Genomic DNA, 23,955 nt, shown 5'->3' on the forward strand with positions numbered 1-23,955 from the left:
ACAAAAAACTGCTAAAAGAAATCACAGAAGACCTAAATAGATGGAAGGGCATACCGTGTTCATGGATTGGAAGACTAAATATAATTAAGATGTCAATCCTACCTAAACTGATCTACAGATTCAATGCAATACCAATCAAAATCCCAACAACTTATTTTTCAGAATTAGAAAAACCAATAAGCAAATTTATCTGGAAGGGCAGCGTGCCCCGAATTGCTAAAAACATCTTGAGGAAAAAAAACGAAGCTGGAGGTCTCGCGCTGCCTGACTTTAAGGCATATTATGAAGCCACAGTGGTCAAAACAGCATGGTATTGGCATAAAGATAGATATATCGACCAATGGAATCGAATAGAGTGCTCAGATATAGACCCTCTCATCTATGGACATTTGATCTTTGATAAGGCAGTCAAGCCAACTCACCTGGGACAGAACAGTCTCTTCAATAAATGGTGCCTAGAGAACTGGATATCCATATGCAAAAGAATGAAAGAAGACCCATATCTCACACCCTACACAAAAGTTAACTCAAAATGGATCAAAGATCTAAACATTAGGTCTAAGACCATAAAACAGTTAGAGGAAAATGTTGGGAGATATCTTATGAATCTTACAACTGGAGGCAGTTTTATGGACCTTAAATCTAAAGCAAGAGCACTGAAGAAATAAATAAATAAATGGGAGCTCCTCAAAATTAAACACTTTTGTGCATCAAAGAACTTCATCAAGAAAGTAGAAAGACAGCCTACACAATGGGAGATAATATTTGGAAATGACATATCAGATAAAGGTCTAGTATCCAGAATTTATAAAGAGATTGTTCAACTCAACAACAAAAAGACAGCCAACCCAATTACAAAATGGGAAAAAGACTTGAACAGACACCTACCAGAAGAGGAAATACGGATGGCCAAGAGGCACATGAAGAGATGCTCAATGTCCCTGGCCATTAGAGAAATGCAAATCAAAACCACAATGAGATATCATCTCACACCCACCAGAATGGCCATTATCAACAAAACAGAAAATGACAAGTGCTGGAGAGGATGTGGAGAAAGAGGCACACTTATCCACTGTTGGTGGGAATGTCAAATGGTGCAACCACTGTGAAAGGCAGTTTGGCAGTTCCTCAAAAAGTTGAATATAGAATTGCCATACGACCCAGCAATACCATTGCTAGGTATCTACTCAAAGGACTTAAGGGCAAAGACACAAACGGACATTTGCACACCAATGTTTATAGCAGCGTTATTTACAATTGCAAAGAGATGGAAACAGCCAAAATGTCCATCAACAGACATTTGTGGCTAAACAAACTGTGGTATATACATACGATGGTAATTATGCAGCTTTAAGACAAGATAAACTTATGAAGCATGTAATAACATGGATGGACCTAGAGAATATTATGCTGAGTGAGTCCAGCCAAAAACTAAAGGACAAATACTGTATGGTCCCACTGATGTGAACGGACATTCGAGAATAAACTTGAAATATGTCATTGGTAACAGAGTCCAGCAGGAGTTAGAAACAGGGTAAGATGATGGGTAATTGGAGCTGAAGGGATACAGACTGTGCAACAGGACTAGATACAAAAACTCAAAAATGGACAGCACAATAATACCTAATTGTAAAGTAATCATGTTAAAACACTGAATGAAGCTGCAACTGAGCTATAGGGTTTTTTTTGTTTTTTTTGTTTGTTTGTTTTTTACTATTATTACTACTTTTATTTCTTTTCTCTATATTAACATTTTATATCTTTTTCTGTTGTGTTGCTAGTTCCTCTAAACCGATGCAAATGTACTAAGAAACGATGATCATGCATCTATGTGATGATGTTAAGAATTACTGAGTGCATATGTAGAATGGTATGATTTCTAAATGTTGTGTTAATTTCTTTTTTTTTCTTTCCGTTAATAAAAAAAAAGGATATTATGAACTTTGCATCCACGTGAAATTTTAAGTGAAATAGAAAAATTCCTTGAAAAAAAACAATTTATCAAAGCACACAAATATGAAACACAAAACCTGAGTAGTCTGATCTTTACTAAGTAAATTAAATCCATTATTAAAAGCCTTTGTGCAGAGAAAGTGCCGGGCCAAGGGGAGCTCATGGGGGGGGGCTCTACGTTCTCAGTTGAATCCCCCCCAGAAGGATCAGGAGCCCTCTCATAAATGTCTCACCATCTTTTGTTAGCTTTCTCCCCCAGGTAGTTCATATTTTTGATACTGTGTAAATAGTTCTTTATTTTCTAAAAAGTTTGTCTCCAGTGTGTAGAAGCGCAATGATTCTGGAATGCTGACTGGGTAATCAGCCGCCCTGCCGGGCGCTTATGAACTCTAACAACGTGCCCAAATGTGGGCAATACGTGCTGCCGCCTCGCGCGCTGAGCCTGGTGGTTTGCGTGCTGCTGCTTCTTGGGGCTTCCCCTCGTGCTTCTCTTCCCAGACCCCGGGCCTGGCAGGGCAGCATAGGCACGGTGGGGTGGGGGTGGTCAGGGCTGTGGCCAAGGGGACAGGGCTGTGCTCACTGCCATGGCGGGCATCCCTGATTCCCTCCTGACTCCAAGAAAACCTCCCGGGGTCTCCAGAGCTGGACCCAGGGTTGTAGATGTGGGTTATGGAGATAGGGAATTTGCTTCTTTTCTAAATTTGCTAAGAGTTTTCCTTTGCACATTTTTTTGCCATGGGTGGATTTGTGAATTTTCACAGGTGCTCTCCGCATCTGTTGAAATGGTCATTGCATTTTCTCCTTTAATTTGCTAAGTGTGAGGATTTGTACTAACTGCTGAAGTTAAATTGGCCCTTCATTCTTGACACCCTCAGCGCCGCCACTACTCACGGGCTCCTCTCCATCGCTGGGTTCGGGCGGCATCACTGACTTTGCCGTGGTCTCAGGTGGGCTTCCCTGGGGGCAGCCCTGCTCCCAACAGCCCCAGCACAGGCAAACGGGGGCTGCTCACCCCCTCGGAGGCTGCCACAGTGCTGGGGCCCAGCCGGACAGAGGGCTAGGGATGGGGAGGCCTCTGGGCAAGGCCAGCGCCCGGCTGGTGTGGGTCCGCGGCCGTTAGCAGAGAGAGGGGAGGAGGCAGGGCGGGGCAGGGGTGGGTCCCAAGTGCATGCAGATGTCGAGGGATCAGGGGTGCCACCCTGGCAGTAGGGCACTCGGTGGCAGGGTGCCCCTCCCCTCACCACAGGGAGCCTGAAAACCGTGGGTCTGGGGGAGTCCCCAGAGGAGCCCCGAGTGCCTGCCAAGTGCCCTTGGAGGAGCCCCCAGACCCGGGGCTGTGAGGTGTGGCCACAGGGCTGCTGGATGTCTGCAGGGCTTGGAGGGGTCAGGGGACTAGGGGTCGCCCAGGGCCTTCGCACGAGCTGCCCAGAGAGCCCAAGGAACAAAGTCACTGTCCAGCCTGTCATGCATCCTGGAAGCTCTGAGGAGATAATCTGTCTGCCTGTCGGCTGCTTCCCTCTGTCCATCAATCCATCTGGCACTTCTCGAGCAAGGGTAGGTGTCAGGCGCTGTTCTGGGCAGTGGGGAGCAATGTGAGCCCCACCAGCAGCCCCCTTCTCCTGCAGGGGAAAAGGCCGACAGTAAGGAGAAGAGCCTGCTGTTGAGGAGACGCAGGGGGGCTGGGAGCCCCATGTCTGGGCTTTAAATTGAGTGGAAGGGTGGTGGACTGAAAGAAGGTGACATTTGTGCCAAGAGACTCACCGGGCAAGGGGGTTAGCAGGTGGCATCTGGGAAAGGCGTTCAGGCAGAGAGAAGGCACAGGGCACAGACCAGAGATAGCGATGCCCACCAGGGAGGAAGGCAGGGGGGTCGGGAGGAGGGCAGGGGGTTGGGGAGAAGGGTGGGGGAGGGGAGGAGGGCAGGGGGAGGGGAGGAGGGCAGGCGGGTGGGTGGAAGCGAGGAGGGCAGGGGGAGGGGAGGAGGGCAGGCGGGTGGGTGGAAGCGAGGAGGGCAGGGGGAGGGGAGGAGGGGAGGAGAGCAGGGGGAGTGGGGAGGGCAGGGGGCGGGGTCAGGTCTCCTGGGGCCCCGAGTTGGAGGGTTAGGTCAGAGGGGCCTGGATGGGGCTTGGGCCACTGTGGAGGGGCAGGAGGAGCCCAGCAGGGGCCCCTGCAGCCGGGGTTGGGGTGCACTGGAAGGCAGAACAGACACTATGCCTGGAGGTTGGGTCAGCGGGAGAAGGCGGGAAGCTTGGGGAAGGGCTGAGGGGCCGGCAGTGCCCAGTAGCGGGCAGCGCCTGGAGCTCAGGGCTCTGCCAGCTCGTGGGCCCACAGCCTGTGCGGACGGACATTCCCAGTTCCGACGTTGGAGAGCTCGGCCGGGCATCGGGCTCAGGGCGGGGCGGGGGGGGGGGGTTTCTGGACGGGGCCGGGGTGGACCCTTGGAGGGGGTTGGGGGTGCGGGGAGGACCCTCTGAAGGGGCAGACTTGCGGCCTGCCGCCCGTCCCCCACCCCCATCTCCCACTCCTGGAAACAGCCAGGCCCAGGCATCCCGCGCTGCGCTTACGAATGCGAGTGTTTTGGGGAACCCCGGAGCTGAGCAACGGCAGCCGAGGGGCGCCCGAGTCCACCCGGACCCTGCCCCGTCGCAGCCCCCATCACGCTCTCCCCGAGGTTTTGCCGCCCAAGACCTCCGGCCTGGCTGCTGCGGGCTCTGGGCGGGGGCGGGAGGGGGACCGGAGCGGAGTGGGTGGGGTGTGGGGCGCCAGTGCCGCCCGGGGCGGAGGGCCGGGTGCGCGGGGCGTGGCGGGGCGCGGGGCGGGCGCCGTGGGTGTCGGCTCCGGCGAGTGCGCGGCGGGGGCGGGAAGACTCCGCCCCGGGAGCGGGAGGGGGCCGCGGGATAAAGGCCGCCCCGGCGGGCGGGGACCGGGACAGCTGCCCCGCTCCGGAGCTCGCCCGTCTCCGCGACGCCGGTCCTGCCCGGCCCCGCGCGTCCTCCCGTTCCGCAACCGCGCGTCCCCCCCGCGCGCAGCGGGGTCTCCTGGCGGCATGTGCGCGCGGCCACGGCACTGAGCGGCCGCGGGATGGCGGGGCGCGGGGCCCCCGGCTGGGGTCTGCTGTGGGCGCTGGCGCTGGCACTGGGCGGGCTGCCGCGGGCGCGGGGCATCGAGGAGGAGCCGGGCGGCGCGCACGGGAGCGAGGGCTTTCAGGTGGTCACCTTCAAGTGGCACCACGTCCAGGACCCGTACATCATCGCGCTCTGGATCCTCGTCGCCAGCCTGGCCAAGATCGGTGAGCGCCCTCGCCCCGGCTCGCGCCCCCCTCCCGCAGGGCTCCCCGGGGCCTCTGCCGCGCCACGCTCTCGCCCTGCAGTGTGCGCATCGTGCGGCGTCGGCGTGGCCGCAGAGCGGGGATCGAGGTCCGCGGCCACCGCGCACCGCGAGTCGGGTCAGGCCGATCGAGGATTGGGGGGTGCGAGCCTGGCCGGGCCCGGAACGGCGCGCGGGACGCCGCGGGGCAGCGCACCCCGCGGGGCCGCAGCTGCTCTCAGGCCCGCGCTCCGCGGTCGCGGGGTGTCGGCTTCCGGGGCCCCGCGCTCCTGAGCTCTGTCGGAGCTTTTCACTGTGCGGAGAGAGGAAATGTCCTTGCGTTAGGTTTTGGGAACGATAATTTTGTAAGTTTCCAGTGAAGAAAAGAAAAAAAATGCTATTCAGAAAGTAAACCCAGTAAAAGCTTATTTTGGGGAGCAGTTTTCCAGCTGACAGTCTTCTTTCTCTCCTTTCAAAGCCAGACTGTTAGATTTCTTTTAAAAATTTGCTTCAGTGAATCAAATAAAATGGAGATTCTAATGAGCTCTTGGGCAAGGTGATTGAAAGGTCAGCTTTCCCGCGGCTGGCGAGCATCAAATTTTCAGGGTGTTGGTCAGCAAAGGGGTCCCAGGAAGCCGCCCTGGACAGTCCTGGGGCGGGGGGAGCATCCGGCCATGGTCAAGAGAGACACAGCCCTGTTGAACAGAGCGGGGCGGGGGAGGGGGGGTTCCAGGACATGGTTTGGAATGGGGAGGGGCAGGGAGAAGAGGAGCCCCTGTGGTCCGGAGAGGTGATGGTGTCCTTGGCCAAGAAGAGGAGGGATGGGAAGGGCCTGTCGCTTGAGCCTGCCTTGCCAGCACTCTGTTATCCAGCGTGTTTGTGCCAACATTTCCCCTGCTTCAGTGAATCCCCTTCGCTGCCTCCTCACCTCTCCTGCTGCTGTCCAGCCTCTGGGATCCTCCATCACTTTGCTCTTTGTCGCTTCCTGGACTTTGCAATCTGGTACCTTCCAATGTGTGCTGTCGAGGGCGCGCCATGGGATGCCGGTGACTGTGCCAGGAGCTGCCCCGCCCGCCACGTCACAGACGTGTGTCAGAAGCTGCCCCAGGGCGCGCTGTGGGCCCCCCACTTCCCTCCCTCCCTCATGGGGCGCCCTCAGAGGCCCCCCAGAGGCCTCTCGCCCCTTCAAGTGGCCAGGCCCTGAGCAGGAGGCCACATGCGTCCAGGTGGGTCTTCTGTGGCAGCCCCCAGCTCCATGCCCCATCCCAGCTCCTCCAAAACACCAAGCCACAGCCGGCCCGCCCTGGGGCAAGCAGAGCCTCTCTTCCCCAGGGGACCTGGGACTGCGGGTGGGGACCACCAGCTCCACACATGGGGTTCCAGACGTGATTCCGGCGGGGTTGCTGGTTCCACAGCCCCGCTGAGAGCACGTGCCTGGCCATTTTCCCACGCCTGCTGCGCTTGTTCCCTTGCAGGTGGGGAAAACTTGACCAGGTGCCTGGGGGTGACCCGGGGGGCATGGCCGCTGCCCCAGGATGCCCCCGGCCAGCAGCCCCCCACCTCCTGCCAGGCCCCTGGGCTCTGCCTGCCTGGACACTTGGCCTCTAGACCATGCACCTCAGAGCCTCCCCCAGCCCACCCCACAGCCCCCCAGGGGCCAGGCAGGACCTCCGAGGTGGGGCACATTTTAGAAAATAAGCCAGGAGGGGTCCAGGCCCCACCTGCCTGCACACGCTCCATATTCCACAAACCCCACACCTGCACACGTAACCTGTGTGCATATGCCCACACATGCCTACACATGTCCCATACTCGCACACACACCACACCCTCACACGCCTGCACACACACCCACACACTTAATCTCTGCACACATGCCCACACACACCTGCACACGCCCCATACTTGCACACACACCACACCCGCACACGTAACCTCTGTGCACCTGCCCACACATGCCTGCACACGCTCCATATTCGCACACACACCACGCCTGCACACGCCACCTGCCCACGGCACTCGCCTCTCCCGACCTACCCCCATCTCTCCTCCGTCCTGCCTGGCTTCGCCCATCTGCTGACACTGACCCTGCCAGGGTCCCCAGGGCCCTCTAGGTGGCTCGCTGTGGTCCTCCCAGGACCCACTTGTCTGTCCACGCCCCTGGGCCCTCATCCCAGCCTCCATGTCCGGTTCCAGCTCCTTCTCCGGCCATGTGGCCACTCCTGAGCCCGCCGTGCAAGCAGTGGTGCCCTCTGGCCCCTGCCCCCCACCCCACCATAGCAAAGTGTAGCAAACAAGCAGACCCCGGCTCCCCTCAGCCCCCAGCAGCCCCCACCTTGGCCACGGCCCAGGTGTCCAGACTCCAGGGCAGACCCCCCACCTCAGCCGCCCTCCCCACCACCACCACACACAATCCACCTGCCATTCCCCGCCCCTGATGCGGAAAGACAACACCTCCTGCCTGGGTGGGGGCCCCTTCCTGCATCCCATCCCCCTGTGCCTGGGAACAGCAGCCCTCCCTCCCTTGGACCACCCAGCCCTCTCCCCCCTTCTCTGTCTCTCCCCTCTCCTGCACTCCTCGCATTTTACCCTTCCTCCTCTCCTCTCTCCCTGCCCCCACTCCCCAGGAACTCTGGATTTACCCTCACAGCAGGACTGAGACAGGCTTCATCCTGGCCCCCAGGCCCCCCCCCACGCTTTCCACACCCCCTGCACACACCTTGCACACCCCATTACACACACCCTGCACACACCCCGCACCCCCTATCCACTCCCCCTGCACACACCCTGCACATCCCTGAGCATACCTCCTGCACAACCCTGAACACAACCCGCACACACACCCCACTCACCCCTGCACACAACCCCACAACCCCCATACTCACCCCCTTCCCACCCCTCACACAACCCCCACACCTCCATTGCACACCCCTGCATACACCCCTGACTCTCCCTGCACAGAACTCCTGCTCACTCCCCCTGCACACACACCCAGAGCCCCTGGCTGCCATCCCAACTAGAAGCCATGGGGGCAAGGACTCCACTCTGCAGCCGCATGGAAAAGGGAATTCCAGGGCACCCACTCAGCGTGCCCAGCAGTCAGGGCTTGCACGCACTTTCACACTGCTGGGCCCAATGCATTGTCCAGCGGTCAGGGCTGCCCAGACATTTCAGTCACAGCTGCATGAACAGACCTATTTTGTGAGCAAAAGAATGGTTGGAGCTGTGTTGATTTTCCACACATTTCTCCAGGGTCTGTCATTTCCTCCTGTGCTGATGCGGGAGACTCGTCGGAGCAGCGGACCCGAGATGGGGCACCAGGCCCCCAGAGCCGAGAGGCCAGGCCCCACCCCTGAGCCATGAGATGAGGAGGGGCTGGTGTGTCCTTACTCCGGATGGGACGGGGCCCCTCCTGTAGCCCACCCAGGTGCCGGGACATCTGCTCCCATGGGAAGGAGCAGGGTCCCTGCGCTCTTGGGGGTGCCCCGAAGTCTCAGTGTGTTTCTGGGGGAGGAGGCTCTTGACTCAGGTCCCCATCTTGTGCGGGTGCCTCTGGGGGGCCCAGCTAGGCTCTCCCTGCGTCCTAGGTGTCCCGCGGCTCAGTCCCCTGGCTGTGGGCGCAGCACTGTGGGGAGCTGGGGACCCTCCTGTGCCCCAACCAGGATCGGGCAGCAGGAGAGGGCCCCGGGCTCGCGGCCGCCAGGACTTTGGTCTGCACTTGGGTTTGGGGGAGGGCGGAGGCCCATCTGACCTGGCGCCCAGACCACTGCCGGGGCGGGCCGAGGGCGGGCGGGGGGTCCGGAGGCCCCAGTGGGCCCCGCGGGACCAGCCTTCGAGGCCCAGGTGCAAAGTCTGGTGCTCAGCGCCGCGCACAGGACAGCGGGCCACGGCCAGCAAGGAGCCTAGTCCCACTGGCACCGCCGAGGAGAGGGGCAAAGGTCCCAGTGCCACGAGCCCCGCGCCGGCCGTCCTGTGCGACCTGGGCGGCATCCCTGAGCGGGGCGCGGCCGCCTCTGCCAGGCTCCAGGGAGCGGAGGGTCTTTCCAGCACCCGCACTGCCAAAGGCCTCTCAGCGGGTGCAGCGTCCTGCCATGCCCTCTCTGGGTGACTGCTAACCCAGCCCTTTTCCACCGCATTTCCGCTCCTGGGGGTGCATGTCCCGCCCCCCCCCCCAGGCCTGGCCCCTCTGGGCAGGGCCGGGCATATCTGCTGTGCCCTGGGGCTGCAGGGGCGTCTCCCAGTCTGGGAAGCATCTCTTGTGCCCACAAGGATGGCCAAGTCTTTCAAGGAGCAGGGCCCGGCCCGAGTCCCCTCAGCCGTGGTTCCCTGGGGTCCTGGCGCTGCGGCCCCACTGCCTCGCGGGTCCTGGTGCCCCCGGATGCAGGCAGGGCCTTCTGCTCGGGGCACGGGGTCTCGGGGTGGCAGGTCTCAGCAGTGCTTGCTGCCCCATGTGGGAAGGCAGTGTTCTCACATGTGCAGGGGGTCCCTGTCCTGCGCTGTGTGGTGAGGGGAGTCCGGCTGGAGACACAAGGAGCCCGAGCAGTGGACGGACGCCCTGCAGGGCTGTGGGGCATGTCCTCTCTGAGCCGGTGCCCACCACCTTGCCCGCCAGGCTCACTCCCGCCTGGCCCTGGCCTCCTTCCCCACTGCACCTTCGGACATGTGTTCTATCTCCCCCTAAAGCCTGGCTGGGAGAGGAGAGGGCAGGTTCAGGCAAGCCCTGCTTCCTGCATGGCCCCCCCCCCCATTGCCTGAAGACCCCATTAGGACTTGGGGGGGGACATTTGTGAGCTCAGGGGCCAGGGGGCTAGGAAGGCAACAAGGCCATCAGTGAGAGAAGGGAGGGGCAAGAGGGCAGGAAGAGGGGACAGTCATCCGAGCCCTCAGAGTGGAGAGCAGGGCAGCAAGGCCGGGCGTGGGCATGGCAGCCCTCTCTGGAGGCTGAGGTTGGGCCCTGACCCTGTTCCTTGCACCTGGGGCTGCCATCAACCTTTCTGGGCTGTACAGCTGCACAGTTGCAGGACCCACCCACCAGGCTCGTCCCTCCCATCCAAGCGTCTCTCCCACCCCATCTGTATGTCAACAAGCTCCCCTGCCACTGAACCCTCTGAACTCTCTCTAGCCCACACTGCTGTGACAGGGACTTGAGAATGACCTCCCAGCCTGCCCCAGCTGATCCATGTCATCTAGTGCAGCCCCCCAAAACCTGACTTCTTTGGCTTAAATAGGTCAGCTCTGCCGTGTTCCCAGTGCTCAGAATCCCATGTGCTCTAGGATGTGTTGCCGGGGATTTGGGGGTGGGTGGGTGGTGGATGGATGGTGGGTGGTAGATGGTCAGTGTGTAGATGGATGGTAGGCAGCAAGCACATGGAGAGACGGTGGGTAGATGAGTGGAGGATGGTGGATGAATGGATGGTGGATGGATGGTGGGTGGTGGGTGGTGGATGGTCAGTGTGTAGACAGATGAATGGTGGGTGGTGGATGGTCAGTGTGTAGACGGATGGATGGTGGATGGGTGGTGGGTGGTGAATGCTCAGTGTGTAGATGGATGGTAGGCAGCAAGCACATGGAGAGATGGCGGGTAGATCAGTGGAGGATGGTGGATGAATGGATGGTGGATGGATGGTGGGTGGTGGGTGGATGGTGGGTGGTGGGTGGTGGGTGGATGGATGGTGGGTGGTAGATGGTCAGTGTGTAGATGGATGGTAGGCAGCAAGCACATGGAGAGACGGTGGGTAGATGAGTGGAGGATGGTGGATGGATGGATGGTGGATGGATGGTGGGTGGTGGGTGGGTGGTGGGTGGTGGGTGGATGGATGGTGGGTGGTAGATGGTCAGTGTGTAGATGGATGGTAGGCAGCAAGCACATGGAGAGATGGCGGGTAGATGAGTGGAGGATGGTGGATGGATGGTGTGTGAATGAGTGGATGGGCGGGTGGGTGGTGGATAGTTGGGTGGGTGAATGGAATCAAACGTGGATATGAACCCCGTTTTTTGGCAGGCTTTGTGCAAACCACCTAGACTGGGCCCTGGAAGTGACTGCATCATCTTGCCAAATTCCTTTCCCAAGTTGCCCACACCCTCTCTAAGCAGCAAGACCACCTGACTGAGGCTTTGACTGGCGAAATGCGCTTATTAAAAAGTCATGCCAGGGGCTGCCTCTGAGCAGGGATGGAGGGAGGGCCTAGGTGGGAGGGCAGCAGTGCCCCCCCCCCCCCCACACACACACACAGAGCTCACCTTGTGGTGCATGGGTCCCAGGAGGGAAGCCAGGCTGCCTCTGCCTTAGCCTGGCCCTAAAACGCACCCAGTGCATGGGCTGAAACCCACTCCAGGTCTATGCTTCTGCCCTGCCTCTGCCTTCCCGAAGAACACAGGAAAATCGTCCAGCCCGGCACTGCCAGGCCTCCTGGCCAGGCTGGTCCCAACCGTGATGCTACAGCCGGCCAACTCCTGGGACAGCATGGGACCCAGGGCTCCTGCAGCCCCTGAGCACAAGGACAGCTTCCTGGGCCAGGAGCAGTTTTATTTATTTTATTAACATAGTTCCAAAGTGCTTAATTGTTTTAGCAGCCACATCTCTGTGCATTAGAAAAACTCTCTGGTTTAATATCCATTCAACAAATGTTTACTGTGCAGCGGGGCCAGACACCATTGTGGGCAGGGGGCAGGGTTTGGGCCACCCCACCTGCCCCTCTGTCCCCAACACACTTCTTAATGGGAAAGGAGCTCCCGGCAGGGAGATGGGGGTAGGGGGTCACTGACCCAGGGGTGTCCGTGCAGCATCTACCTTAGACCCCCCGCGAGGCCCCTCTGCTGGCACGTTCCGCCCTCCCCCCCCCCCCCCGAGGCACTGTTGGGCCGGGCCAGGGCGTCCTTCCTGGTAGACCAGGAGGCCTGCGAGCTTCCACTGGGCTGTAGGACCAAAGTCCAGCTGGTTTCGAGTTCCCCTGGGGAAGCTGCTTCCTGCAGAAGTGAAAGGGGAACAACTGAACATGCCAGTTTCTGAGGCTTTTGGAAGGATACTGAGCGTGGAAGATTACCAGCCCCCAAGGGCTCTTTGCTTTCCCATTCGCAGCCCGCAAGGCTGAGAGCAGAGGCGTGGGTTTGGTGCCTTGCTCAGGAGTTCCTGAAGGGTCAGGGGCTTCACAAGCTCAGCTGTGGTGTCCAGCGGCCCCTCCTGTGCCAGCGTGCCACCACCCCCCAGGTGTCTTCTGCGCCTCCTCCAGCAGACGGCCGGAGCCTGGTGTCCAGCTTGCCTCAGCTTCCCACTGTGGATGCTGAGCAGTGGACCCTGGTCCCATGGACAGGTTCTCGGCTCGTACTTGGGGTGCAGAGCCCCCTGAGTGAATGTGCAGGCTGGGGCCTCAGGGAGCTGCGCCCGTGGCCACATCCTCTGTGTTCTGTCCTTGGGGTGCTCGGGACGCCCCAGAAGGTCGACCTGGATGTTGCCTCGTGAGGGGAAGTGACTACCGCCCTGACACGGGCGAGCATGTCCTGGGCAACAGCGTGGCCAGGGCCTTGGGCGGTCCGTGCAGCCCTGGATTTCTGTCGCCCTCCAGTTCAGCTGTGGGGGAGTGAGGTGGAGGGCGGGTCCTGGAAGAGCGACTGCAGGGCATGTGGGGGGCTGCGCGGGTGCAGACATGTGGATTTGTGTGCCCAGCCTGTGCACAGCCCCATGGGCTTTCATGGTCTGAGGCAGGACTCCGGGCTCTGGGACCACCGACTCTGGGGCCACCGACCCTGGGGCTCTGCAGGGACTGGGCAGCAGCTGGGAAGGGCTCTGGGGTGCCAGGTGGACCCTGCTGAGTTGTCACATACCCCTGCGGCATCTGCAAACAATTGTTGAATGAAAACGAAAATGCCAAGACAATGGCACACCGGCACCAGAGGTGAACGCGCAGCTGCCTCGCCCAGCGCGCTGGCCCTGATGGCTGCTGTCCCTGCCGCCCACGCCCTTGCTCGGGCCACCCGTGACGGGAGTGGCTGTAGCGTCAGTTCCGCCGGGAAAGGCCTGAGAGGGCAGCGGGCCCCGTGCTGTGCAGCCCACTGGCACCTCCGAGCCCCAGCGCTGGCCCCTCATTCTCTCTGTGGGGAGGGGTGGCCTCTCTTCACACCTCCCCTAGGAGAGTGTGATGGGCATTGAGGTGCAAGTAACAGAAGAAGCAGGGCTTGGGGCCGGCCCGGATCTGCGGAGGCCCCTGCCCTCCGTGCGGTTTGTCCTTCTGGGGTGCACTGGAAGAGGGGTCAGTCATCAGGCTCTGGGAAGGCCCGTGTGGAGGACACAGCTGCAGCTGTCAGCCCAATACTCATTAACTCCTTGTCACCAAGGCTTCCCTGGCTGGCCAGTTTTAATCCTAGTTTTCTCAAGGTCCAAAGGACATTCCATCTTAGCGAGAGCCGAAGGGGCTGGGGGCATCCTGGGCCTGCCGGCGTGGCCAGCCCATGGAGTGGCCGCCCTGAGCCCACAGTCCGCTCCAGGTGGGAAGGAAGCTGCTGCGCGTGCGGCCTCCATGGTGGACAGAGCCTGACCGCCTGTGGGACGCCCGGGGCACAGTTGGTGTGGCCCACGTGGCCTGAACCCTCCCAGGACAGCCCCTTGATTGCCGTGGACCCCCGGGCACCGGCCGCAGGCCTGGCGGGGGAGTTAAACTTAAACCAGGCGGCTCCTCCACTGTCCAGGGAACAAGGTCCTCAGCTTCGCAAGGGCACCGTGGCCGCCAGCTCTTGGCCAGGGGAGCGAGTCAGAGGGTGCACAGTTCTCGGGCAGCCCATCCTGCCACAGAGACTCTCAGGCGGCTGCACCCCTGAGCCACCTGTGTGCATGATGGGGACATGTGTGCACAGTGGAGGCATGTGGTGGAGGCGTGTGTGCACGGTGGCGGCGTGTGTGTACATGAAGGAGGAGTGCGCACAGTGGAGGCATGTGGTGGAGGCGTGTGTGCACGGTGGCGGCGTGTGTGTACATGAAGGAGGCGTGTGCACAGTGGAGGGATGTGGTGGGGGCGTGTGTGTACATGAAGGAGGTGTGTACACAGTGGAGGCATTGGTGGAGGCGTGTGCACTGGTCACAGGGCATTGGTGGCGTCTGAGGAACTGGCCGGGGGGTGGTGACGCGCCTTGGCTCCTGCCCACCCTCTCCCTCCTCCCCTCTGGCTGTTTCTGGCGTCTGTGGCCGCTACAGGGCAGGGAGTTTGGGGTCACAGTGCCGTCAGGACCTCTGTGAGCCCTGCATTGGGCACGGGGGGGCAAAGCCCAGGACAGCATTGCATAGGTGTCCCCTCAAACCATGATGAATTGTCTTAGGCATGTTCTTCACCCTCAGCTAGTAGGACGGAAGCAAAACTCTAAGGTCACCAGAAAAACCAGCGAGCCTCCTACCTCCTCACACGTGCCCCCACGCACCCCCCATGCGCCCCCCATGCCGCACCCCTTACCGCCCCCACGCGCACCCCACGTGCACCCCATGTGCCCCCATACCGCACCCCACGCGTCCCCACACATACCCCACACGCCCCCCATACTGTACCCCACACGCCCCTCATACCGCATCCCATACCGCACCTCCACACATGCACCCCCATGCCCGCCCCGCCATGCATGCACCCCACGGTTGCAGTTCCTCACGTGCACCCCACATATACAACCCCACACCTGCATTCCATGCACCCTCACGCATGCACTGCACATCCCCATGGGTGCACTGCACACTGCACACCCATGCTCACTCGCTTTAGCCATCACCAGTGTCAGCATCTGGAAAACTTCACTGATTTTGGTTTTGCTGGGTCCACCAGCCAGCTGGTCTCCTGAGATGGTGCCTTGCTCTGCCCCCCACACACCCACACCCACACCCACAGTGCACACCCACACGCATTGCACACCCACACTCACAAAAGCACATTCTCAAACTCACATGCACATTGTGCACATGTGGGCTCTCACATGCACACTCACGTGCATGCACACTGTTTCCTGGCCTCTAGTCCCACACCAGAAGGCCCCAAGTCCCACGGCACATCCCGCTTGTGCCTTCCCAGGGTTCAGGGTTTCCCAGACCTCACGGCCCTGTCCACAGAGGCGTTTACTGCTGGTGGCAGTTTGCATCTTGCTTCCCCTCTGCCCTTTCCTTCTCTGCTTTACTGGGGTGAAATCTCTGGTTATTGTCCAATGAAAATGGAACAGCATTTGTTTTAATTTTGGCAAAATCTCAGCAGTGCCGTGCTGTGGCACCTGGAGGCAGCAGTGCTTGGCATCGACTGGCCGCAGGGCCCTGCCGCTCACTGCTGCCCCCCACCTGCCCACGGCCTGCTGGTGGCCTCAGGAGTGGACGGGTCGGAGCTGTGGGTCCGTGGCCCCCAGCGCCTGCAGGGGTGAACCAGTGCGGGATTCCTGCTCTGTGGGGAAGTCACACACTGCCTTGTCTGTCCTTTGTCTGGTCTGTCCTGACCACCAGGCACAGAGGCTGGCCGTGCGGGGGCCGGGGCCGGACACAGGGGACACGGGGTGGCCGTCCATGGTGTTCTGGGGCCGCACGAGGGTCCAGGCTGCGGGCTCACTCCTGCCCTCCCTGAGGCTCAGATTTGCTGCTGTACTTCAACAGTTTAGGGTCCCTGGGCCCCTCGCAGACACCGTGACATGTGGGAACGGGTGTCGGGTGAGCCGACAGGGCCTGGGACCCAGCTGGGGTGGACACGGGTCAGCAGGAGCCACAGAAGCACCAGAGCGGTGGCGAGGCCCCCACGCCCTTCCTGGGCTCCTCCAGCCGCGCCCTTTGTAAGGCCCGGCCCAGCCCTCCTTGGGGATCTTCACTTTTCCTAATGGTGCTCCGTGATGGTGCCCGAATTTCACCCATTTCACCTGGAATCGCACACCCTTCTGAGAAATCTCCACGAGTGACTCTGTCCTTCCTTCCTTCCTTTTCTCTCGGCTCTTCCTGGCGGCACTTCGGCTGGTTCTCGGGCCTCCTCAGTATTCTCTTACCATTCTGCAGCCTTCTCTCCTGTGTTCCATCCCTTTCCCTCTTTCCTTTACCTTCTGAAAAAGTTCCTTGATATCATCTTTCAACTGTTCTTTTTTTTTTAATTCTGAGTTTTTTTTTAATTCTGAAAAATAACATATATAAAAAAAAGCAATAAATTTCAAAGCACAGCACAACAATTAGTTGTAGAACAGATTTCAGAGTTTGGTACGGGTTACACAATTCCACAATTTTAGATTTTTACTTCTAGCTGCTCTAAGATATTAGAGACTAAAAGAGATATCGATATAATGATTCAGCACCCATGCTCATTTGTTAAACCCTACCTTCTCTGTATAATTCCACCATCACCTTTGATCTTTCCATCCCTCTCTTTAGGGGTGTTTGGGCTCTGGTAATTCTAACTTTCTCATGTTGGAAGGGCCTGTCAATAATATGGGGTAGGGAGATGGAACTAGTTGATGTTCTGGAGAGGCTGGGCCTGCATTTCAGGACTTATCTGGTCCAGGGACCCATCTGGAAGTTGTATGTTTCTGGCAAGTTACTCTAGTGCCTGGAACCCTTGTGGAATCTTATATATTGTCCCAGGTGTTCTTTAGGATTGGCTGGAATGGTCCTGGTGGGGGTTGGCAGGTTATGATAGGTAGCAAGGTCTACCTGAAGCTTGCATAAGAGCAGCCTCCAGAGTAGCCTCTCGACTCTATTTGAACTCTCTCCACCACTGATACCTTATTTGTTACACTTCTTTCCCCCCTTTTGGTCAGGATCGAATTGTTGACCCCGTGGTGCCAGGTTTGGATTCATCCCTGGGAATCCTCTCCCACGTTGCCAGGAAGACTTTCACCCCTGGATGTCATGTCCCATGTAGGGGGGAGGGCAATGATTTCACTTGCAGAGTTGGGCTTAGAGAGACCGAGGCCACATCTGAACAGCAGAAGAGGTCCTCCAGAGGTGACTCTTAGGTGTACCTACGGGTAGGCTGAGCTTCTCTGCTACCTACATAAGCTTCACAAGAGTAAGCTTCAGGATCAAGGGCTTGGCCTATTGATTTGGGGGTCCCAAATCTTTGACACAGTTTCAGGGATTTCCCCAGTGGTAAAGTTTAACAGTTCCATATTTTTTCTCCCATCCCACAATGGACTTTGCCAATATTTTTTAATTATCTGCCCAACGTATTCCTGGTTGTATACAGGTGTTATCTTAAGCTACACAGAATTACAAGCCCTCATTCCTGTTCTGGACTCCATGTGTTTGGATTGTTTAAAGGATCCAGACAGGTTGAGTTAAGTTGTGTGCTATGGGAAATTTAGGTTTTGGACAAAAGAAACCTCTCTTCTTTTGGCCTTATATAGTAGGTAGCATTCTAAATTACAGCATCCTTTTTTACTCTGTCTTCTGATTTACCTCAGTCCCAACCAGACCAGTTTTGTTCTTCTTTCCAACTGAAGCCTGACCCCTTTCGTGGTTTCTTTAGCGGTTGTTGACTGAGGCAGAGCTGACCTGCAGGGCTGCACATCTCCTACACTGCATCTTCGGTGTCACACAAGTACCCGGAGTTCCAGGGAAAGACCAGGTTACACACACAGAGCAAATAGAGCCTCTCAAAATCAGAAATACCATTACAGCTCTGGACTAAACGTGACTGCTGTAAGAGTTCACAATCTAGGCCCCGGTTTCTTAAGATATTTTCTAAATGAGACCATCCAATATTTGTCCTTTTGTTTCTGGCTTATTTTGCACCACATAGCGTCCCCCAGGTCCACTCACCTCCCTGCATGCTCACAGTCCTTTGCTTCCTGCAGCCACACAGTGTCCCATCGCATTTCCCAGCACAGCTCACCACGCTGCGTCCCAGTCAGCGCGTCCTGCAGCCACCTCCACTCCATGTGTAATGTCCAAAGCCGACAGTCCATGTGTCCAGTGTCCTCACTCAGCTGTATCGTCATCAACAGTCAATTTTAGACCATTTTCATTGCTCCAAAGAGAAAAACAACTGATAAACACCCCCTTATAAAATTGAAAGTCCACACTTCTCCTTAATTCTTGCCCTTCCCACATCATCTTCCCAGGCGTTGCTGCGGCACTGCTGATGTCTTCCTGTTGAATACAGCCCGCCGTGTGCAACAGCACTTTCCCCTATACACTAATATTATTTACTTTTATACAAGATTCATACCTTTGAAGTAATCCATGCAAGAACTTATTTACATTTGCAGTGTTAATTGGTGGGACACAGGTCTACACAACCCCTTTTGGTCATGTTCATCTTCAATATGGCAGTGTTACTTGTAGACCCCACAGAGAACCACCTTCACTTCCATCCATAGCCTTACATTTAAGTCATGCTCGTTAGCTGAACATTCACCCACCGCTAGCCTCAAGGTCCCCTGTGTTCTGTATCATAAGCCTCTGATTTTACCTTTACCATGTCATAAAAGTGGGCAGTGACTGTCCTTCTGTGTTTGGCTTCTTTCACTCAGCACTGTGTCCTCAAGTTCATCCAAGGTGTCCCCAGCGTCCCGACAGAAAGGCCCCGCTAGAGAGGGCCAGGTCCTCAAAGCCAACCTTGCAGGGGAAAGGGGGGCATGCGGTTAGGTGAGATTTGTCAAGGCCCAAAGGCGGGCTCTATAAATATCTCGCCCCACCCTGGCGTGGCCGCTGACACATTTGCGGCAATTCCTGCACGTTGCAGAGCCAGCTCAGCTGGTGAGCCAGCAAGATTGAGGTCAGGAAACAGGGCAGCTCTGCCATGCGGGCACACTCAGGGCAGTGAGCACAGGCCGACACCTCTCCCGGGCAAGCAGAGGGGGCCTCACACACTCCACAGCCAAGGAAGGGGCAGGCAGCACCTGATGGGCAAGCGCTGGACATCCATGTGTGTGCGTTCAGAGTATGTGTGTGCACCACTGGGTGTGTCCATATGTGAGCACACACCTGTGCGGGAGAGCGTGTGTGTGTGTGGGCCTCTAGGTGTGCCCATGTGTGAGTGCACGCACCTGTGTGTGAGAGTGTGAGTGTGTACATGTGTGTGTGAGCCTCTGGGTGTGTCTGTGTGAGTGTGTGTGTGTGAGCCTCTGGTTGTGTCTGTATGTGAGTGTGTGTGAGCCCCTGGGTGTGTCTGTGTGAGTGTGTGTGTGAGCCTCTGAGTGTGCCTGTGTGAGTGTGTGTGCGAGCCTCTGGGTGTGTCTGTGTGAGTGTGTGTGAGCCTCTGGGTGTGTCTGTGTGAGTGTGTGTGAGCCTCTGGGTGTGTTCAGGTCCAACCCTGATAGGCCCTGACCGGCCCCTCCCACCAAGGCCGAGGCAGGGGTACCTGACTCCTGCCTTTTTCTGCTGAAGTCCGCGCAGCGCCCGGGCTGTTGTGGGACGGGGCGGGTCTGCCCGGGTGCGCTGGGGAAGCCTGTGCCACTGCCCTGCTGGACTCAGTTCGGTCTGCACCTCCGGGGCAGGCGGGGTCCAGGCCTGACCTGGGGGGCTAAGCCAGGGCCTGGCTTGTGTTCTGGGGTCCGACATGCACACGTGAAACCTTCATGGGGCACCCAATTTGGCCGCAGCCCCTGAGCCCAGCGCTTTCTGACGTCCATTCAGGCCTCAGGCTGGGCCGGCGCCTGCCGACCTTCAGCGCAGGTTAGAAGGGTTTGTAACTGGGCCTAAAAGCGTTTGCTGCCCCGTCGTCAGTATCTGCAGCTAGGCCATTTTGTGCTTAATTGGCTGTAACCCCCCACGGCAATGGTCCCGCCCTCTGGTCCCCGTGCCTTCGGGCGCCGCACTGGCTGTCACCGTGCTTCCTGTGACCCTCGAACGTTTGCTGGACGGGAGTTTACAGCAGGAGAGGGCTGCCGTGGGGCGCCAGGTGCCTGGAGAGCCGCTTCCTTCTGCAAAACTTCCTCTGGGGTTGGTCAGCCCAGCCTCAGCTCGGCCCCGCAGTGACGAGCCGGGAGCCCCCAGCTCTGCCTCAGTTTCCCCCGCCGCAGGTGTTTGTGCCCCTCCAGCTCCCAGGTGCTGAACGCCACACACTGCGGGGGGCCTGAGGCCGTGCCCACGCTGGGCCGAGCGACCCTCGCCCTGGAGACGTGGGGCTGAGCGCCGAGCAGGGGTGCGTGTGTGGCCCGTGTGCCTTTTCGGGGCTCTGCACTCCTTAGGTTGGGAGGGGAGCAAGCCGCAGCCCTCCTGCCACCCATCTTTTCCTCAGGACACCGGAGCATATGCGGCTTCCCCAGGCCAGCCCTGCGCCGCGGTGGGATGTGGGGTCTGTGGGGCCCATGGGGGCTGCGCCCCTGCCCGAGGCTACCTCTGCCGCCACATGCCCGGGACAGGATCCAGGACCCTGGCAGGCCGAGCACCCACTGCGCCCCGAGGCACCGGCCTCAGCGTCCTGAGCTTGGAAAACGCAGGCAGCAGGTCCAAGCAGGCCATGCATTCCAGGCTGCAGAGGGTCCCCCAGCCTGGCAAGAGGTCAGCAGGCCACACGGCCCCCAGGAGTGGCCCCAGCGGTCCACATGGGGCCTCCTGGACACAAGACAGAGTGTGGGGCTGAAAGATGGAACGCGCCTGAGCAGGATGCTGGAGGCTGTGCTGGCCAATGAGTGCTTGCTGCTCCCAGCCCGCTGGGCCCCCTCCCCAGGCCTGCCACCCCCCAGCTCCCCTCACCCCTGCCGCCCCCAACCCCAGGAGAGCCGTCCCCGCACCACTGGACCTTACGCTGTAAGAGGTCCTCAGTCCGCAGCCCCAAGTGGCCCCTTTCAGGGCTTCTCTGAGCTGCATGAATGAGCTTCCAGCATGTTCTGGCCGAGGGACCCTGAAACAGGGGAGGATGAGAGAAGCCGTGGCACAGGGCAGTGGGTATGCCTGGAGGAGGCGTGTGTGTCGCAGCCGCCAGGGGGCCGTTGGCATCTGCGTGAAGCATGCTGGGGAGGGGTCGCCCCCGTCCCATCCACACCAGGGTGGGGGCACCCGTGCCCCCCTACGCCTGGGGTCCCCGGGTCATCCTGAGGCCAAGCCCGGCTTTTCCCACCCCAGCAGGTGCCCAGAGCCCAGCAGAGACTCCTGGGGGGCCAGCGAGACGAAGGAGCCACCCCGCATGCAGCTCTGCGGGGTTGGATGGGGTCCTGCGTCCACATCACCTGTGCATGGAGCCTGGCAGGACCGCTGCCCCCTGCCCCTCTCCCTGTCACCACCTCCGCCCCAGGCCACCCTCTCCTGGGTTGCTGGACCCTGCACCGGCTGGTGGCACTCGCCTCGCGCTGCTTGCCCACGAAGCCCACTTAGGGGCCCGAGCGATGGCCACACTTAGGGGGCCTCCTGCAGCAGCTGCTGCCAAGTGACCTCCCACAGGGACAGGCACGTGGCCAGATGCAGGCTGGGCCCTTGGGGGGCCGCGACCCCGCGAAGCCGCTCACGGACTCCAAGAGCCTGGGGTGTCACCCAGAGGGTTCCTAGGCCCCGAGAGGGTGCCTGACCTCCGTCATCCTCCCCGGGGATAACCAGATCACCAGACCCACTGTTCCAGGGTTGTCTTGACCACGTCACAGTGGTGTCCATGGTGAGGGGGGAGCTACAGGCCGGGTAATGTCAGGCCGGGGGCCGCGGCTGGGGTCAGCACCTCAGAGACCCGCGCCCAGTGTGGGCACCGCGTGGTCACTGTCCCCTACCGAAGGCTGCAGAGCGGAGCGCGCACCTCGCGCCTGCCGTGGGCGTGGGCCTGGGGACACAGCAGTGACCGGGACACCCGTGGCACCTCCTCTCTGGGCGTGGGGGGGGGACTCGCAAAAACTACGGCAAAGCCACATCGGTCACGATGCAGACCGCAGCTCTACAGTGCTTTCTTCGGGACCTCAAAGTTTTGCTACAGCAAAGGGAGCCAGCTCCCAGCGGGAGCAGACGTCACTGTGGGGTCCCAGGGATGGAAACATTTGCACAGACCTAAAGGAAGTCCGCCTGCCTCCTGCTGATTGGAGGGCTGTCCTCCTGGGGGCCGGCTCGGGGCAGGTGGGCTCAGGAACTGGCCTGGGGGGGGAGGGGCTGCTGGGTCCGGCCTTGGTGGGGATTTCAAACTTCAAAAGGTATCAAGAGGGAGTGGGCCACGGCAGCTCGGTGGCAGAGTTCCCACCTGCCATGCCACAGACCTGGGTTCGATTCCCGGTGCCAAAAAAAGAAAAAAAGATATCAAGAGGGAATTCAAAAAGGAAGTAGGACACAGGTTTTTCTGGCTCTGAGGGCTCTCCAGGGCTTTGTCTAGATAATCGGATCATCTATCACAGTAGCCCCGTAATTACAGTGGGGAAACAGGCCGAGAGGGGCGGGCACAGGTTCCGGATGCCCCAGTTAGCAGGGCGGGGCCGGCCACAGAGCCTCCCAGGTGGAGACCGTGAAGGAAGCAGGTGGGGCCCATTTCTACCTGTGCTGCCCCCTCCGGCAGGTGGCCCCTGTGGGTCTCCCTGTCCAGTTACTCCAAGAAGCAGCTGCTCTGTGCCTAGATGAGGTCTTGGTCTTTTCCGAAGATAATTTCTTAGCATTTCAACAGAACTTCAGTGAATGAAAAACACAATTCTATAGGTTGCTTAAGACAAAGCCAGTAGCTCTTCTGTCAACATTCCAGCCATCTGAAATCAGGCTTGACATAGGAACTCTTCTTGCCTTTTCTTTTTGAGTCTTGAAATGGAACAAAAGAGAAAAGGGCCCAGACAACCTTGGCCTGGTGGGATACGGCTGTGCCCTCGGCTCTGGGGTCCTGGCTTGGGGGGTGGGGGAAGTGCCAACATCAGCAGGGTCTGGGGAGGGCCTGGGGCCGTCTTGTCCCTGCCATGGCCCCATGTGGGGCATCGGGAGACAGTTCCCCCAGGGGAACCGGGCTGCACGGGACTGGGCAGAGCAGGCGAGGCTGGAGGGTGGCCTCTGGGGGGGGGGGCTCACAGCAGCTGAGAAAGGAGCAGGGTGTCTGAGTGAGGGCAACGCAGGGTCAGTGGAGCCCTGGGGGGACCAGGTCAGGGGGACACACCCCTCATTCTCCCACCCATCAACCTTCCCCTCCCTGCAGTCTCCACCTGGGGGTCCCTAACCCTCCCCTCCCCCGCAGTCTTCCACCTGTCACACAGGGTCACCAGCGTCGTGCCCGAGAGCGCGCTGCTCATCGTGCTGGGCCTGGTCCTGGGTGGCATCGTGTGGGCCGCCGACCACCTGGCCTCCTTCTCGCTCACGCCCACCGTCTTCTTCTTCTACCTACTGCCGCCCATCGTGCTGGACGCCGGCTACTTCATGCCCAACCGCCTCTTCTTCGGCAACCTGGGCACCATCCTGCTCTACGCCGTCGTCGGGACCGTGTGGAACGCGGCCACCACCGGCTTGTCCCTCTACGGCGTCTTCCTCAGCGGGCTGATGGGTGAGCAGCGCGGACTGGAGGACCCGGGCCGGGGCTGGAGGGCGCGGGCCGGCGAGGGGCAGCAGTGCCCGCAACTCACCAGGCAGGTCCAACCGACAGCGCCTCTCCACCTCCCGTGGGGGGGCCCTGGGCAGCTCCCTGCCCGGCCCCGCCCTTCCAAGGTCTACAGCGAGGAGTTGTGTCTGCTTGCCCCCAGCGCCCGGAGAAAGGGGAGCCCCAGGGACCGGGGCAGCCGGGCAAGGCTGCCCTGGCTGTGCACCTTCCGCAGACCTGCGCCAGCCGGGCCAGAGTCTCTTCCCCAGCCGCAGTGCCCTCTGCACCGCCGCCATGTGTGGCCTGCA

The 23,955-nt window shown here is 59.4% G+C and overlaps 1 protein-coding gene across 1 annotated transcript in view; it reads left to right on the top strand.

The window, feature by feature from the left end:
• The first annotated feature begins 5,024 nt into the window (after nucleotides 1–5,024).
• SLC9A3 (solute carrier family 9 member A3) overlaps nucleotides 5,025–23,955 on the top strand; it is a 37,665-nt gene continuing 18,734 nt past the window's right edge. Inside the window, exons 1-2 of the mRNA XM_077116771.1 lie at nucleotides 5,025–5,241; nucleotides 23,312–23,614. Of these exons, the coding sequence (XP_076972886.1) occupies nucleotides 5,034–5,241; nucleotides 23,312–23,614 (511 nt within the window). The 5' untranslated portion in view covers nucleotides 5,025–5,033. The remainder of the gene's footprint in view (nucleotides 5,242–23,311; nucleotides 23,615–23,955) is intronic.

Source organism: Tamandua tetradactyla, chromosome 9 (genome assembly GCF_023851605.1).
Source record: "Tamandua tetradactyla isolate mTamTet1 chromosome 9, mTamTet1.pri, whole genome shotgun sequence".
NCBI classification, from domain to species: domain Eukaryota; kingdom Metazoa; phylum Chordata; class Mammalia; order Pilosa; family Myrmecophagidae; genus Tamandua; species Tamandua tetradactyla.